Raw genomic sequence first — 13,745 nt, 5'->3', positions numbered from 1 at the left:
CGCTAGCACTAGCCGCTAGCTTGCTCCATCTCTAAGCGGTTATTGCTTGTATTCTCATGCGTCTGCTCGCTCAAGAACCCTCTGGGTCAATGTTTTGTTCTAAACTTTGCATTTGGCTTTGTGTTTTTATTTTTAAATCAAGTTTTGAAAATTCTCTCGGTACATGACAAAAACATAAACACAATATTTACAGAACAAAAAGTGTCTCATGAACTCCTAAACAACCATAATCAGTAGATATAAGAATAGGGACAGTAATAATACTAATACTAACAGCAATAAGGATAACAATAAGTACAATAATAGAGTCAGATATCCTGGAATTATCAAACACAAAGGGTCACAAATCAAGAATATGGGACCTAAACAACTCCCAGGATGGTGCCGTGCCACCCCTTTATCACTCAGTCTATAAAGCATACATTCGAATGAGGCTGTTGTAACCATCACATTGGTCCATTCTTTAACTTGTGGTGTTATATTTGTTTTCCAGTATTTAAGAATCACCTGGCCGCCACAGATTTCATTTGTATTAATGTTATTTTAGTTAAAAGGGGCAGACAACATAAGTTTTTCTTCTTTCTGTCCCCTTTTTCATTTTGGCTTGCAGCAATTTAGTTCTGTATTTTTATTTTAATGTCAATAAATGAAAATAAAAGATTGAAAAAAAAAAAGTTCTGATCATGACGACAGAGAATTTGTCATTTGTTATATTTGACATCTGCCCATTGTCTCCTAGTCTCGGGCACAGTGGCACAGGTTTTCCCACTGAATTACCCAAAATACGTACAACAGATGACCCAAAACTTCCAATAATCCCTTCCCAAAGCGTACCTACATCCTTTTGACACTTCCGACATGGCAGGTCGCCTTTAAGACCAATTCTGCTCAGTCTAACAGGCGTGTTATTATATCTTTACAAAATCTTGTATTGTGTAAATTTACCTTACCTTCTTGAACATATTTTCCAGTATGCAAAACCATTCTCAGCCATTTCTCCTCTCCAACCACATTCCCACAATCTTGTTTCCACAACACCTTTAGGCTTTTACGGTCATCACTGAAAACATGGCTAATATTTCTATTAAAGTGTGAGACACTGTAATGGCACAGAGGCAGTAAGGAATAGTCTAAAACAGGGTACTCCTCAGATGGTCAGTAAAGCGACATAACCCAACTCCTCATCTGTAAGTACTTCCAGAAGTGGTCTTTTCCCTTCTGGTTATATTTCTTCATCAAATCAGTATAGGACATTAGCACACTGCCATTGTAAAGCTCACCCAATATGCAAGTACCATGGTATGCCAGATCTTCCAATAGACAGGAGTACTACCAATAGAGATTGCGAGATTCCACCATGTAGTACAGTACATTTACTTGAACTGGGACAGTTAAAGTATTTTATGTATTAGGGATGTGTATTGGTGAAATTCTGGCGATACAATACCTATCACGATACAAGGGAGACGATACGATTTATCACAATATATTGCGATGCATTCAGCCAGACGATTTAGACTTAACTATTGTAGGAAAATTCAATAAACAGTCCAAACTGATATGTAACATGTATAACATGAGGTATCTGAACCATTTAAGAAGGATTTATATTTCAGTGATGGAAACGAAACCCACTGCACACTGCTGCCAACTAGCAGTCGGCATTTGAGTTTCACCAAAAGAAAAGAAAATACACAAATGTTTGCATGTAAAATCTTCCAAAAATTCCATACATGTTTTTTGAATATCGATGTAATGTTGCAGGAAAAAATATTGCGATATATTGCCATAACGATATTTTCTTAGTTGCCTATTACGTATACTGTTCCATATTTTCCTCGAGTGTGTCATTACAGGATTTATATCCTCACCATTATTCTGAGAGAGGTGTTTGTTTAACGTAAAGGGCAATGATAGAGTTCTCTCAATAATAATCCATTCTGAACTCGAGAATTTGAGTTTGCAATGCAATGTTTTGACAATTTCATCATTTTTGAGGGATGTAACATAATCTAGGATTTGGTAAAACCAAACCTCTCATGTCTTTTGGCACACATTATTTAGTCATTTAATTCTGGGTCTTTTCCCTTCCCATAGAAATCTTTGACTATCTTATACCAGGTAAACATGGCAGGCGGCACAGTGATAGCTAACATCATAAGTACATAGTTCAACTGTCGTGTCACACCCATTTTGATTACATTGACTTTGCCCCACAATGTTAATCTGATTTTCCCCCATTTATCCAAATTATTTTTTAATTTTTGTAGGACAGGTTTTAAGTTTAATATGGGCATTTCTTCCACCTCCCTGTCTAATTTATCCATCCACCCATTTTCAGTCGCTTATCCAGAGTTGGGTCACGGGAACAGCAGCCTAACCCCTACCGCACGCTGGAAGCAAAAGTGGAGCGAAATGGCAACAAACTGCACTGCTTCAAATAGAATCCATTAGAGTCTATGGAGTGTAACAAACCAGCTACGATGCAGACATTTTCAAATGCGTCACAGAAACGCTACGCCGCACCGCTAAAGATAGAGTTGGGTTCCAAGTTTTCTGTGAGCCGCTTCTGAGATGCGTCAATTACTGCAGTTAGCAGTGGGCTAGGCAGGAAATCACACACAGTTTCAGTGTAAAATCCCAGGTAATTTTCTAAATAAAAGTATTGCAGCAATGCCATTTCATATATATGAAGCTTACATGTGACTTAACGGCTTATTTACTCAGCTTCGTTCAAGAAGTGCAGCGGTGTGTTTTTGTGGCTTTTTTCATGGCGGTGGAGAGGAACAACATCATATATGACATCAAACAGCAATATAAAGTGTGATTTCCTTCTTTTTGATTTAATTGCATAAACAAACCGTAACCTTTGAAGTCTCGAGGGACCGTGTGATCTTGCAAGTAGGTTAGCGGTAATCTCAAGGGATTTTGTGATCTTGCAAGTCAAGCGAGGACTACGGCTGAGACACTCCCGGTGTGCACTTGTGCTGTAATTGTTGCGAGTAAAACTTTACATGGTCTTTCCGCGCAACTTTTGCTTTCATTGCGCAGTAGGCGTAAGTGAAGAGGCCCAGACTTCCCTCTCCCCAGCTACTTGGACTAGCTCCTCCGGAGGAATCCAAAGGCGTTCCTTGGCCAGCTGAGAGAGATAGTCCCTCCAGGGTATCCTGGGTCTTCCCTTGGGTATCCTTCCAGTTGGACATGCCTGGAAAACCTCACCAGGGAGGCATCCAAGAGGCATCCTGACCAGATGTCCGAGCCATCTCAACTGGCCCCTGTCGATGTGCAGATGACCGAGCTTCTCACCCCCATCTCTAAGAGAGAGCTAGCCACCCAGCGGAGAAATCTCATTTCGGCCGCTTGTATCTGTGATCTTGTTCTTTCGGTGACTACCCAAAGCTTGTGACCATAGGTGAGGGTAGGGTAAGAACGTAGATCGACCAGTAAATTGAGAGCTTCACCTTGTGACTCAGCTCTCTCTTCACCATGACAGACTGGTACAACGCTTGCATCACTGCAGACGCAGCACCAATCTGCCTATCGATCTCATGCTCAATTTTTACCTCACTCTTGAACAAGACCCTGAGTTACTTAAACTCCTCCACTTGAGGCAGGACCTTGTTCCTGACCTGGAGAAGGCATTCTACCCTTTTCTGATTCAAGAATGTGGTCTCAGATTTAGAGGAGCTGATTCTCATCCCAGCTGCTTCACACTCGGCTGTGAACCGCTCCAGAGAAAGCTGGAGATCACGTTCTGATGAAGCCAACAGGACCACATCATCTGCAAAAAAACAGAAACCTGATCCTTAGGCCACCAAAACAGATCCCCTCAACACCTTGGCTGCACCTAGAAATCCTATCCATAAAAGTTATGAACAGAATGGATGATAAAGGGCAGCCTTGGTGGAGTCCATCTCTCACCAGGGGGAGCCCAAAAACGATCCTGGTTCTGCTGATATTACATTATTCATGTGGACTCTTCAGGGATTATTTAGAGCTGAGAGGCGCAGAGCTCTGATCGTTGATGCACTCCAGACATGCATCCTGAGCACGGCCACAGTAACATTATCAAAGTGTCGCCACCTCAAATACAAATTTAACACGTGATCGTTCATGTCGGCTCATTTCCTTTTATGCTTTCTGTCTTTTATTTGTGCCTGATGCGTTTTACTGCTGTGGAGTGGGGCGCATCACCTGTTTTGTCCTCCGGTGACTTCACCGCACCTGTGTGGTCAGCGAGCACTCCGCTGTTTTTGCGGTCGGTAGATCTTTTAGAACTGTAGTTCAAAGGTAACTCATAAGGTGAATATATATGAACCCAGGTAGCAGTTTCTCTTTAGGATTGAGAGGAGATGCAGGAAGATAATAAACAGGCAGGACAGAAAAATAGTCAAATAAAAACAAGTTAGTTTTTGTACCTGCTGGTTGCAACAAACAGACACCATTGAAGGTAATCAGAAGTGAGGAACAGAAAATGAAATAATTATTTTAATGTTTAGAGCAGCAGGAACTCCGAGAGGCTGCAGGCGCATCAGTGAGTTTGCGGCCGCTGCGCAGGGGGAGGGGGGAGAGGGCTGAAGCAGGGGGAGGGGGGAGAGGGCTGAAGCAGGGGGACAGTACAGATGCAGAAACTACCTTTGTTAAAAGAAATGTGTTTAACTTAGAAAATGTGGACGCAAGTTAAATTACTTGCGCCCACATTTTCTAACTGGTAATTAAAGACTACAAATCAGACGTTTCATATATGATGTCGCAGCAGCATCTCTTCCCCCTGTGTAGCTGCTGCTTTGGCCAGATTTATAGTGGTTTTCTCCACATTTAATGCTCCTTCTTTCATCGTGAAGGAAGGATATTGGAGATTATTTTGTTTATGAAATGTTGATTTTTCATTCATTGAAAATATTTGATCAGTAATGTATGAAATGTGAGAGAAAATGTTTGTTTTACTTGAAGAAGCATTTGATTTGGGACAATGAAATAAAATCATTTCATTCCACAAGTAGATGTCAGGACAACAGGGTGCTTGGAGGAGAGTGCACGGGGAAGGGTGGGGCCAGGAGATAACTTCTTATAATAGGTCAGCAGTCAGAGATGCAACCACAGACACTTGCTAGAGTGGAACTGATAGCCCCGTGCACATGGCACTCACCTACAGGTGCATTAGGTAAAGTAATAATAATAACGACTGATCTGATCCGGTGTGGTCACATGCTAAAGTGCACACAGGTACACCAGAAACAGCATCGTGTGTTCAAGAGCATAATGTCCCCATCACTTCATTCACTCAGAACAGATGGCTTCATTACGGGAGACTAAAACTAGTCTCCATTTGTATGAAAGCATATCTCCATACACACCATCAGAAAACAGGGCTGTGACACACAAAGACCTCGTGCAGATGAGTACTCATGTTTCTGGTTATCGTTTTCTTACACGGATATTCTTCTCCTGGCTTAGGGATGATCAATGCACAGACTCACCTCTTCTCTGCATCTTTACAGTTGGGGCAGGTGCAGGCCATGCGTCGCTTCTTTTCTCCTGGCTGGCCAGACAAATCCAGTGTGAGGGTCTGGTCCACCTGGATGGCAGGCTGGCCTGGCGTCGTGGCCAGCTGAAGGGCTCCACCCTGCATGGTCTGCACAGTTAGGTGCTGCTGGCCTGACAGAGACACCAACAGGCCCAACATCAGGGAAGCACTGGCTGGCTCATTAAATATTCTTCCATGATAAACACCGAGACTTTGAAGACTTCACTTCTCTCTAGCCCGAATCCTCACCTTTGACCCTTCACATATCTTATTCTCTCTCTCAGAACAACACCTTTTTAAGGCTTTAAACCTGTTTGAGAAACATTCCACTGATGTCTACGATGTTCAGAGCATCCTAATCTGTGATAATCGTTGTTGTGATCGTGGCTGCTCACCTCCTGCGTTGGTGATGGTGACAGGAACTCCCTGAACTTGGACCCCATTGATGCTGATGGTCTGCACAGCTTGTGCTGCTGAGGACAGCTGAGACGTGTTGAATGTAATCATCCCACCTGCTGGGGCTATTTTTGCCAGCGTGCGCTCCTTCCTGCCTCCTGGCTGCGTCCTCCTGGTGCTGGATGGTGGGGACGTGGTAGTGGGAGAACCTGAGGAGGTGGCGGTGGTGCTGGTCGTTGAGACTGGGTCCTGGATATTTAGCGACTGCCAGTCTCCCAACGCTGTTTTGAAGAGGATCTGAGGAAACGACAAAAAATGAAAGTGATGTTTTCCTGTTTGAATCTGGACACTAAAACAGAAAGTATGAAAACGATAATCAACAGTTATCTCTAGATGTGGATTATTGGCCCGGAGCCCACGTGACCACCGCTACTCCAACTTCTCTTTCCTACTGAAGATCTGTGATTTCAATGTTAACTAAGCAGAGAGAAAGTGACTCAAACTAAGCCTTAACTAGTTAAAGGTCTTTGCACTCGTGCTTCAGCCCCAAACTAAAGTAAATGCTCCGGCTCAGAGTCGGTGCTACCGAACGAATCTGGAAAATAAACTAATTGTGATATTTTTTATTCAATATTGCAATTGTGATTTAATTCACGATTATTTTCCCCAGGGGCTTTTCTCACTTTTCAACTAACGGAAGCAAAAAGAAAAAAACGATGTAATTTGTACTGAATATAAACAAGTTTGTGTATCTACATATTTATCTACACATCATATCAACAAGTTTATTTGTTTACATAAGCACAAACACTCACAAGTAATGACTAAATGTGGCATGAGAAGGTGCGATGCTTGCAGCCAGGAGCACATCCCTTGAAGGAGCATCAACTGAACATTTATCAGCAGGAACGACGTGTGTCCCGTTTGGTGAAGCCTTTTGTGTTTAGAGTTTTTGACGTCTTGTCCATGCAGAGCTTCCGTAGTTCAGATACGTCCATAGCTGCTAGCCAAAACTCTGGAGTTGAAGTCTCATGCAGTTTTCCAGCTTTACTAAAATATGTGTGTCTGCACTTATTTGATTGTTTCTACCGGTTATTAGACTCCAAATGTAATAATTTGGCACATTCCTGATTTGTAATTTGTAAGAATGTAATCAACGATATTATCATTAGCATCTCTATGGGTTTTTCCATGTATATTAGCATTGCGCTAACCACTCGCTGAAGGTCAAATCACAGCTTTTGCGATTAGAAAATCTCCTTTTGTCACATGGCAATTTAATTAAATATGCAGTTAATCGTTCAGCCCTAGTGCTACAGTAAAACCTCCTAATGTTGGAGATCAAACTGTAGAAACGGGCTTGAAAAACCCCAAAAGAGACAAACAACAAAGGTAAACAATAGCAAAGCACAGGTAAGAGTTTCTGAATGACATGTTAGAATGGACAGGAGGTGTGAGGAGCTACCTGGGTCGGTGACGGCTCTGTAGGGGTCACCTGCAGGTTAGAAGAGACAGGCTGCCTCTGTGGGACAGGAGGCAGCGTAGCAGAGGCCGCCTGCACCACCTTTAAAGCCTGTTGAGGGATCTGAACCAGCTGAGACTCTGCTTTAGGCTGGACAAGCTGCACTTGCTGTACCATAGCTGGCTGTCCGGGGCTTTGCACGATCAGCAGATTGTTTCCCGCCTGCAAAAGTGGAGACAGAAGATGTTCAGCACTGACATTCATGTGTTCATTTGTTCCAGCTAACATGTCTTAGAAACATATGTTAAAAACCTAAAAGCAGGCATGTCTAGTCCTGGTCCTGGGAGCCCCATGCAGCAGGTTTTAGTTGTTGCCCTGATCCACCTGCTGAACAGGTGTGTTGGAGCAGAGAAGCAGCTAAAACATGCTGGATAGGGAACCACCAGGACCAGGGTTGGGCACCACTGCTTTTAACTAGAGCTGGTAAACAGGTTGATTTGTGCTGTTACGCAACAAGCAGCATCTTCACACGCTCCAGTGAGTTCATGTCTGTGGGTCCATAAAGAGCTCCACATCGAAGAGAGGAGCTAAACACACCAACAGCTGCTCCAAGTTAGGGGCAGAGGACGAATACATCTCACGGTCACATGCTTTACTCTGAAACAAGTTTATCTTACACAGAAGCAGTCAAAACGGACGAGCAAATAATACCGTATTAGTAACAAGCCTAAGGGCATAAAGCACCTGGACCTGACCAACCAGAGGGCAAGGCTGCCTGGACCAATAAGGAATCCAGGATTTCACCTGGCTCCAGCAGGTCTCGCCTCATGCAGATAATTCCTCACATTAGCTCCGAAAAGCACAGCTGTCTGGGTACATTTCTCCTCGCTGCTTCGTCTGACTCCAGCTTCATCTGATCACACGTGGAAACCCATCTTCACAGCAAAAACATGCAGCAGGTGAGATTTACAAATGTCAGGGAATAGGACTTTAAACCCTGCTGTGTGCTGGCACTCTACGGCAGCGGACTTCTCCGTGCTGAGCCAAGAAACTCTGGGCTTTTTTGCCCCGAATACAGCTTGGTACAGAGACCAATGCAAATGGTTGTTAAAATGAGTTTCCCACACCTTTAAGCCTTCTGGTGACACAGTTGCAGCACACTACAGCTTCAACTACTGGGCCAGCTCAACCAGCTGAACTTTAAATCGTACCAATTAAGCAGAAACCCATGTAGACTGGCGATGAGTCCTGTACAACTGCAGGTGCACTGCTCTGAACAGCCTAAGTGTGTTGTACATTTAGGACAACTTCAGGTCTCAGGAAACTCGGTTCAGACATCAGAGCACAGAGAAAGTGTCACCCATCAAACTCCTGGCTCAACAGCATTGTTCCACCTCTGTGCCTCCACGGATACAGATATGAGCAGTAAAGACTTATATTTGTAGAAATAGCTACAAAATTAGGTCTTTTTCTACAGATGCAAAGCAAAAAAAGCAACGTGTGTTCTCAAGTTCCCTCACCAGCGTCAGTTTCACCTCGCAAGAAACAATTTTAGCTGAATTTTTCTGCTTCTCACTTTTTTGGTCAGTGTTTTGCCAATGACGAATTTATCTATCCAATCAGAATACAGCTGGGCTTGGTTGTCGGGGAGGAGGTGAGTGACGTAACGTTTGGTTTAATGGAGCAAAGCAACTCGTGCTGACGTGTGTATGTGCACGAGCAAGGGAAACGTGACAAAGACCACAAGCTATGATTCCATTTGGCATTCATTCATGGTCTGGAGACTCCCAGTGCATCCTGGAATGTGAGTGGTGCTCCAACATTCTTTTTCGTTGTTTTTCTCTCCAACAAGGATGATAGCAGTAGCGCAGGCTAGCCATAGCATTATTCTGCAGTGAGCATTATCGTGACTAGAGTTTTAATGCAGACGCTGAAGTGGGCTGGGACAAGGGCTGGCTTATCTCAATATCTTTTAGCTGATTTACGATACACAATATAAATCTCTAAATTATTGCTCCCGTAAAATATTTACAAGTTAACTCCTTTCAAACTGTCTTGAGAAACTGTATACATGAATTAATCAGCAGAGTATATGCACACAAATGTATTGAATCTTGTCGAACATGAACCTCGGTACCTATCCTCTACCAGTCAGGGCTTTAGAAACACTGGTGCAGCTGTCGGTTAAGTAACACACACGTAGGTTTACCTGCTTCATTTTTCTGATGTATTTGTAACCGTTTTAATGTAAACTGGACCTTGAGTCTGTAATAAAGTATCTACCTACCTACCTATCTAGATTGATAAAACATCTCCCCCACCCCCACCGCTCTCACAGTCAGCCAGTGTCGGTACCAGATTGGCTCGGGTTCTGCGCCTGCAAATTACATCACAGTAGATGATTGGCTGAACGTAAGACTTAAAGAAGTTACGATACCACGTTCGTTAAAGTTACGTTAGCACATTGACAATGATGATTTTGATTGGTCAGCTGTAGTCCTGTAGTCCAGAAATCAACACTTTCATAGAAAAAATGTTTTAATTTCCAAAGGAAATGTAAACTAAAAGCAAAGATATCAACTGATGAGCGGTGACCCTCAAAAGCTCTTGATTTTGATGAAATTGGGCAAAATAATATATGAGAACGTTGTTGAAAAGACACTAAGCAACATTTGGAATGAATGAATGAATTTACATAACAACTAGGAAATATACAGACAAATTCCACATTAATACAGACAGATATGGCTTCACATATACAGGTCCTTATCAAAAAATTAGCATATTGTGACAAAGTTCATTATTGTCTGTAATGTACTGATAAACATTAGACTTTCATATATATTAGATTCATTACACACAACTGAAGTAGTTCAAGCCTTTTATTGTTTCTAATATTGATGATTGTGGCGTACAGCTCATGAAAACCCAAAACTCCTATCTCAATAAATTAGCACATTTCATCCGACCAATAAGAGAAAAGTGTTCTTAATACAAAAAAGTCTACCTTCCAATAATTATTCCATTCCATTCCATTCCATTCCATTTATTTGATAAAGCACATTTAAAAACAGCATGTGAGCTGACCAAAGTGCTGTACAGGGGTAAAAACATATAAGGTTAAAAGAATAATATATAAGAATAAAACAACTAGAGCAGAACAAAAAGAACCATGAGAAGTCAATAAAATCAGTCAAAGAACAGTGTAAATAAACCATCGATAAAATAGCTAGGTAGTAAAAGCAAGAGAATAAAAATAAGTCTTTAAGTGGGACTTAAAAACCCCAATGGAGGAGGAGATTCTGATATTCAGTGGGAGATCATTCCAAAGTTTTGGAGCGCAGACAGAAAAAGCTCGTTCACCACGGGTTTTGCAGCGTTGACGGGGAATCTGTAGTAGGTGTAGGTCACCTGAACGGAGAGTCCTGCCTGGCACATAAGGAGTGAGTAACTCGGATATGTAGGGTGGTGCTAAGCCATTCAGCGCCTTAAAAACAAACAATAAAATTTTAAAACGTATGCGGTAGTGCACAGGAAGCCAGTGAAGTCTTGCTAAAATTGGAGTGATGTGCTGACGACGGCCAGTATTGGTCAGAAATCTTGCCGTCGTATTTTGTATCAGCTGAAGGCGAGATAATGCAGCTTTTGAAATACCAAACAGAATTGCGTTGGAGTAGTCCAACCTTGAGGTGATGAAAGCGTGAATGGTTGTCTCGAGGTGGCGCCGATTCAGAATGGGTTTTAGTTTGGAAAGACGTCTTAGCTGATAAAAACATGATTTAACCATGTGATTAACGTGAGAGTCCATTTTTAGAGCCACATCCATTTTAATTCCAAGATTAACAATTGTCTGACTAATTTTAAAAGGAAGAGCAGAAAAATCAGGAGCGGAGGAAGACAAGCCATTAGGAGTAAAAACAATAAACTCGGTCTTAAAATCATTCAGTAGCAAAAGATTTGCTGACAGCCAGTCTTTAACCTCACTCAGGCAATCAAGGAGCAGCTGGATGGAGGTAAAAGCCTTCAATGGAACATAAATCTGGCAGTCGTCCGCATAAAGATGAAAGTTAATGTTAAACTTCCTGAAGATTAGTCCCAGTGGAATAATATAAATGCTAAATAAAAGGGGGCCGAGGATAGACCCCTGTGGAACGCCCCAAGGAAGAGCAGCAGCGGGAGAAGAACAGTCGTCCATTCTAACTCTAATAGACCTGTTGTCAAAGTAGGAGCAGAACCAGTCAAGCGCGGATCCCTTAATGCCGACCAAATTCTCAAGGCGGGACAATAAAATGTCATGGTCCACCGTGTCAAATGCAGCTGAGAGGTCCAACATCACCAGGGCAACATGGGAACCGGAATCAGTGGCTAAAATAATATCATTAAAAACCCTGATGTGAGCGGATTCTGTGCTGTGATATTGTCTAAAACCAGACTGAAATTTATCCAAGACCCCAAAGTTGTTCAGATGGGGCATGATTTGATTATAAACAGCCTTTTCCATCACTTTCGACAAGAAGGGGAGCTTTGAAATGGGGCGAAAGTTCCTGAGGTCAGTTGGGTCTAGGCCAGATTTTTTCAGTAGTGGTTGAAGCACGGCATGTTTAAAAACAGAGGGTATAATTCCCGAAACAAGGCTGGAGTTAATAATATTGAGCACATGAGGGGCTACCACTGGAAGAACCTCCTGGAAGAGTCTGGCTGGTACAATGTCATCAGGACATCCTGATGGCTTCATGGAAGATATTAATCTCTCCAGGGCAGGCAGTGTAATCGGCTCAAAATGGTCAAAGCATCCGGTACAAACTGATACGGGTAGCAGAACATCTGCAGGGGAAATGATTAGACTCCTAATATTGGAGACTTTGTCTAAGAAAAAACTTAAAAATTGGGAGCAGAGATCATCTGTGATTGCAACTGTAGGAGAGTAATCACTCGACAAAATTGCATTTAGAGTTTTATATAAAACCCTCTGGTTCCCAGAATGGGTAGTAATAATGCTGGCAAAGTATTTATTTCTAGAATTCCTGACTGCTTTCTGATACTCATCTAGTGCATTTCTAAAATGTTCATGGGAAATGGATAGTTTATCCTTCTTCCATTTGCGTTCACACCTTCTGCATAATCTTCTGAGTTCATGTGTGTGAGAGTTTAACCAAGGGTCAGATTTTGGCATAGGGCGTCTAACCTTTAAAGGAGCAATGGTATCCATCACCATGAGACAGGCTGAGTGAAAGACCCGCAAAGCATCATCTGGATTGGTGTAAAATAGTGTGGAGGCTGGCAGTTCAGTGAAAGAAGCACAAAATCTATCAGCTGTAACCGGGGTAATAACCCGTGTCTGGCGCAGCACCACAGGCCTTTTACCTAAGCTCACCGGACAATCAAAATCAAACAAAACTGGAAAATGATCAGAAATGGCAGTTTCATCAACAGACAAATTATTAACATTTATCCCATAAAACATCACTAAATCTAAAATATGAGACTGGTTATGGGTAGGAACCGACACAACCTGCTTAAGACCAAAAGAATCAAGTGTATCAGTAAAATCTTTCACAAGGGGCTTGGCAGGACAGCAAACATGAACATTAAAATCACCCATAATCAGGGCTCGTTCGTATTTTGATGTTATTTCTGCCAAAAGTTCTGACCATTCTTCAATGAAGTCCTTATTGAATTTAGGGGGGCGGTAAACAAGCACACAAAGGACTGGATGGGTATTACCCAGTTCGAAAGTAATCAGTTCAAAACTATTGATGATGGTGGTGAAGGGTACCATCTTGCAGGGGATATTCACTTTGAAAATAGTCAGCAATCCTCCCCCGCGGCCCGAAAGCCTGGGAGAGTTCAGCACCAAGCACCCAGGAGGAAGAAGTTCAGTTAGCAGAGCGGACTCACCGGGAGGGATCCAGGACTCCGTAATACAAAAAATGTCCAGGTCTTTATCAGAGAAATAATCCTTCAGGATAGCGGTTTTATTTCCAACGGAGCGGGCGTTAAGCAGAGCAAGCTTAACGCGAGCCGGAGCAGGAGAGAGCTGCAGATCCAAAGTGGAGGCGGAAAGGTGTCCAGCGAAAGCGCGCAGGTTTGCGTGGTTGACTCCGCGTCTCCATAGACGCGGGTAAAAGGGGCGACGCGCTGGAGCCGCATCCTCTGTGCAAATGAACCAAGGCACAGATGGAGAATCAGCGAGGGGAGAATGGAGCAGGGCAGCCGGCAAGGTCTGGATAGACCCCCGGGAAATCGCCATGGCAGCTCGCGCCCGGACACAGCGGCCCCCGCGCCTACCGCGGCGTCTTTTCCGAAGCCAGGATGGGCGTGGCAGCCTCCACAGGTAAGCAGGAATACCTGATAGCAGTG

At 43.0% G+C, this 13,745-nt stretch overlaps 1 protein-coding gene across 2 annotated transcripts in view; it reads right to left on the bottom strand.

Annotated features, from left to right (window-relative positions):
- Positions 1-13,745, bottom strand: part of sp2 (sp2 transcription factor) — a 28,719-nt gene that overhangs the window by 3,820 nt on the left and 11,154 nt on the right. For both annotated transcript variants that reach the window (XM_015954506.3, XM_015954507.3), the window contains exons 4-6: positions 7,389-7,607; positions 5,923-6,220; positions 5,481-5,658 (exon numbers count right to left, since the gene is read on the bottom strand). In XM_015954506.3, the coding sequence (XP_015809992.1) occupies positions 5,481-5,658; positions 5,923-6,220; positions 7,389-7,607 (695 nt within the window). The remainder of the gene's footprint in view (positions 1-5,480; positions 5,659-5,922; positions 6,221-7,388; positions 7,608-13,745) is intronic.

The sequence above is a fragment of the Nothobranchius furzeri genome, chromosome 7, assembly GCF_043380555.1.
Source record: "Nothobranchius furzeri strain GRZ-AD chromosome 7, NfurGRZ-RIMD1, whole genome shotgun sequence".
In the NCBI taxonomy this organism is placed as follows: domain Eukaryota; kingdom Metazoa; phylum Chordata; class Actinopteri; order Cyprinodontiformes; family Nothobranchiidae; genus Nothobranchius; species Nothobranchius furzeri.
The sequence above is the reverse complement of the archived record's forward strand: the minus strand, read 5'-3'. Positions and strand labels throughout refer to the sequence as shown.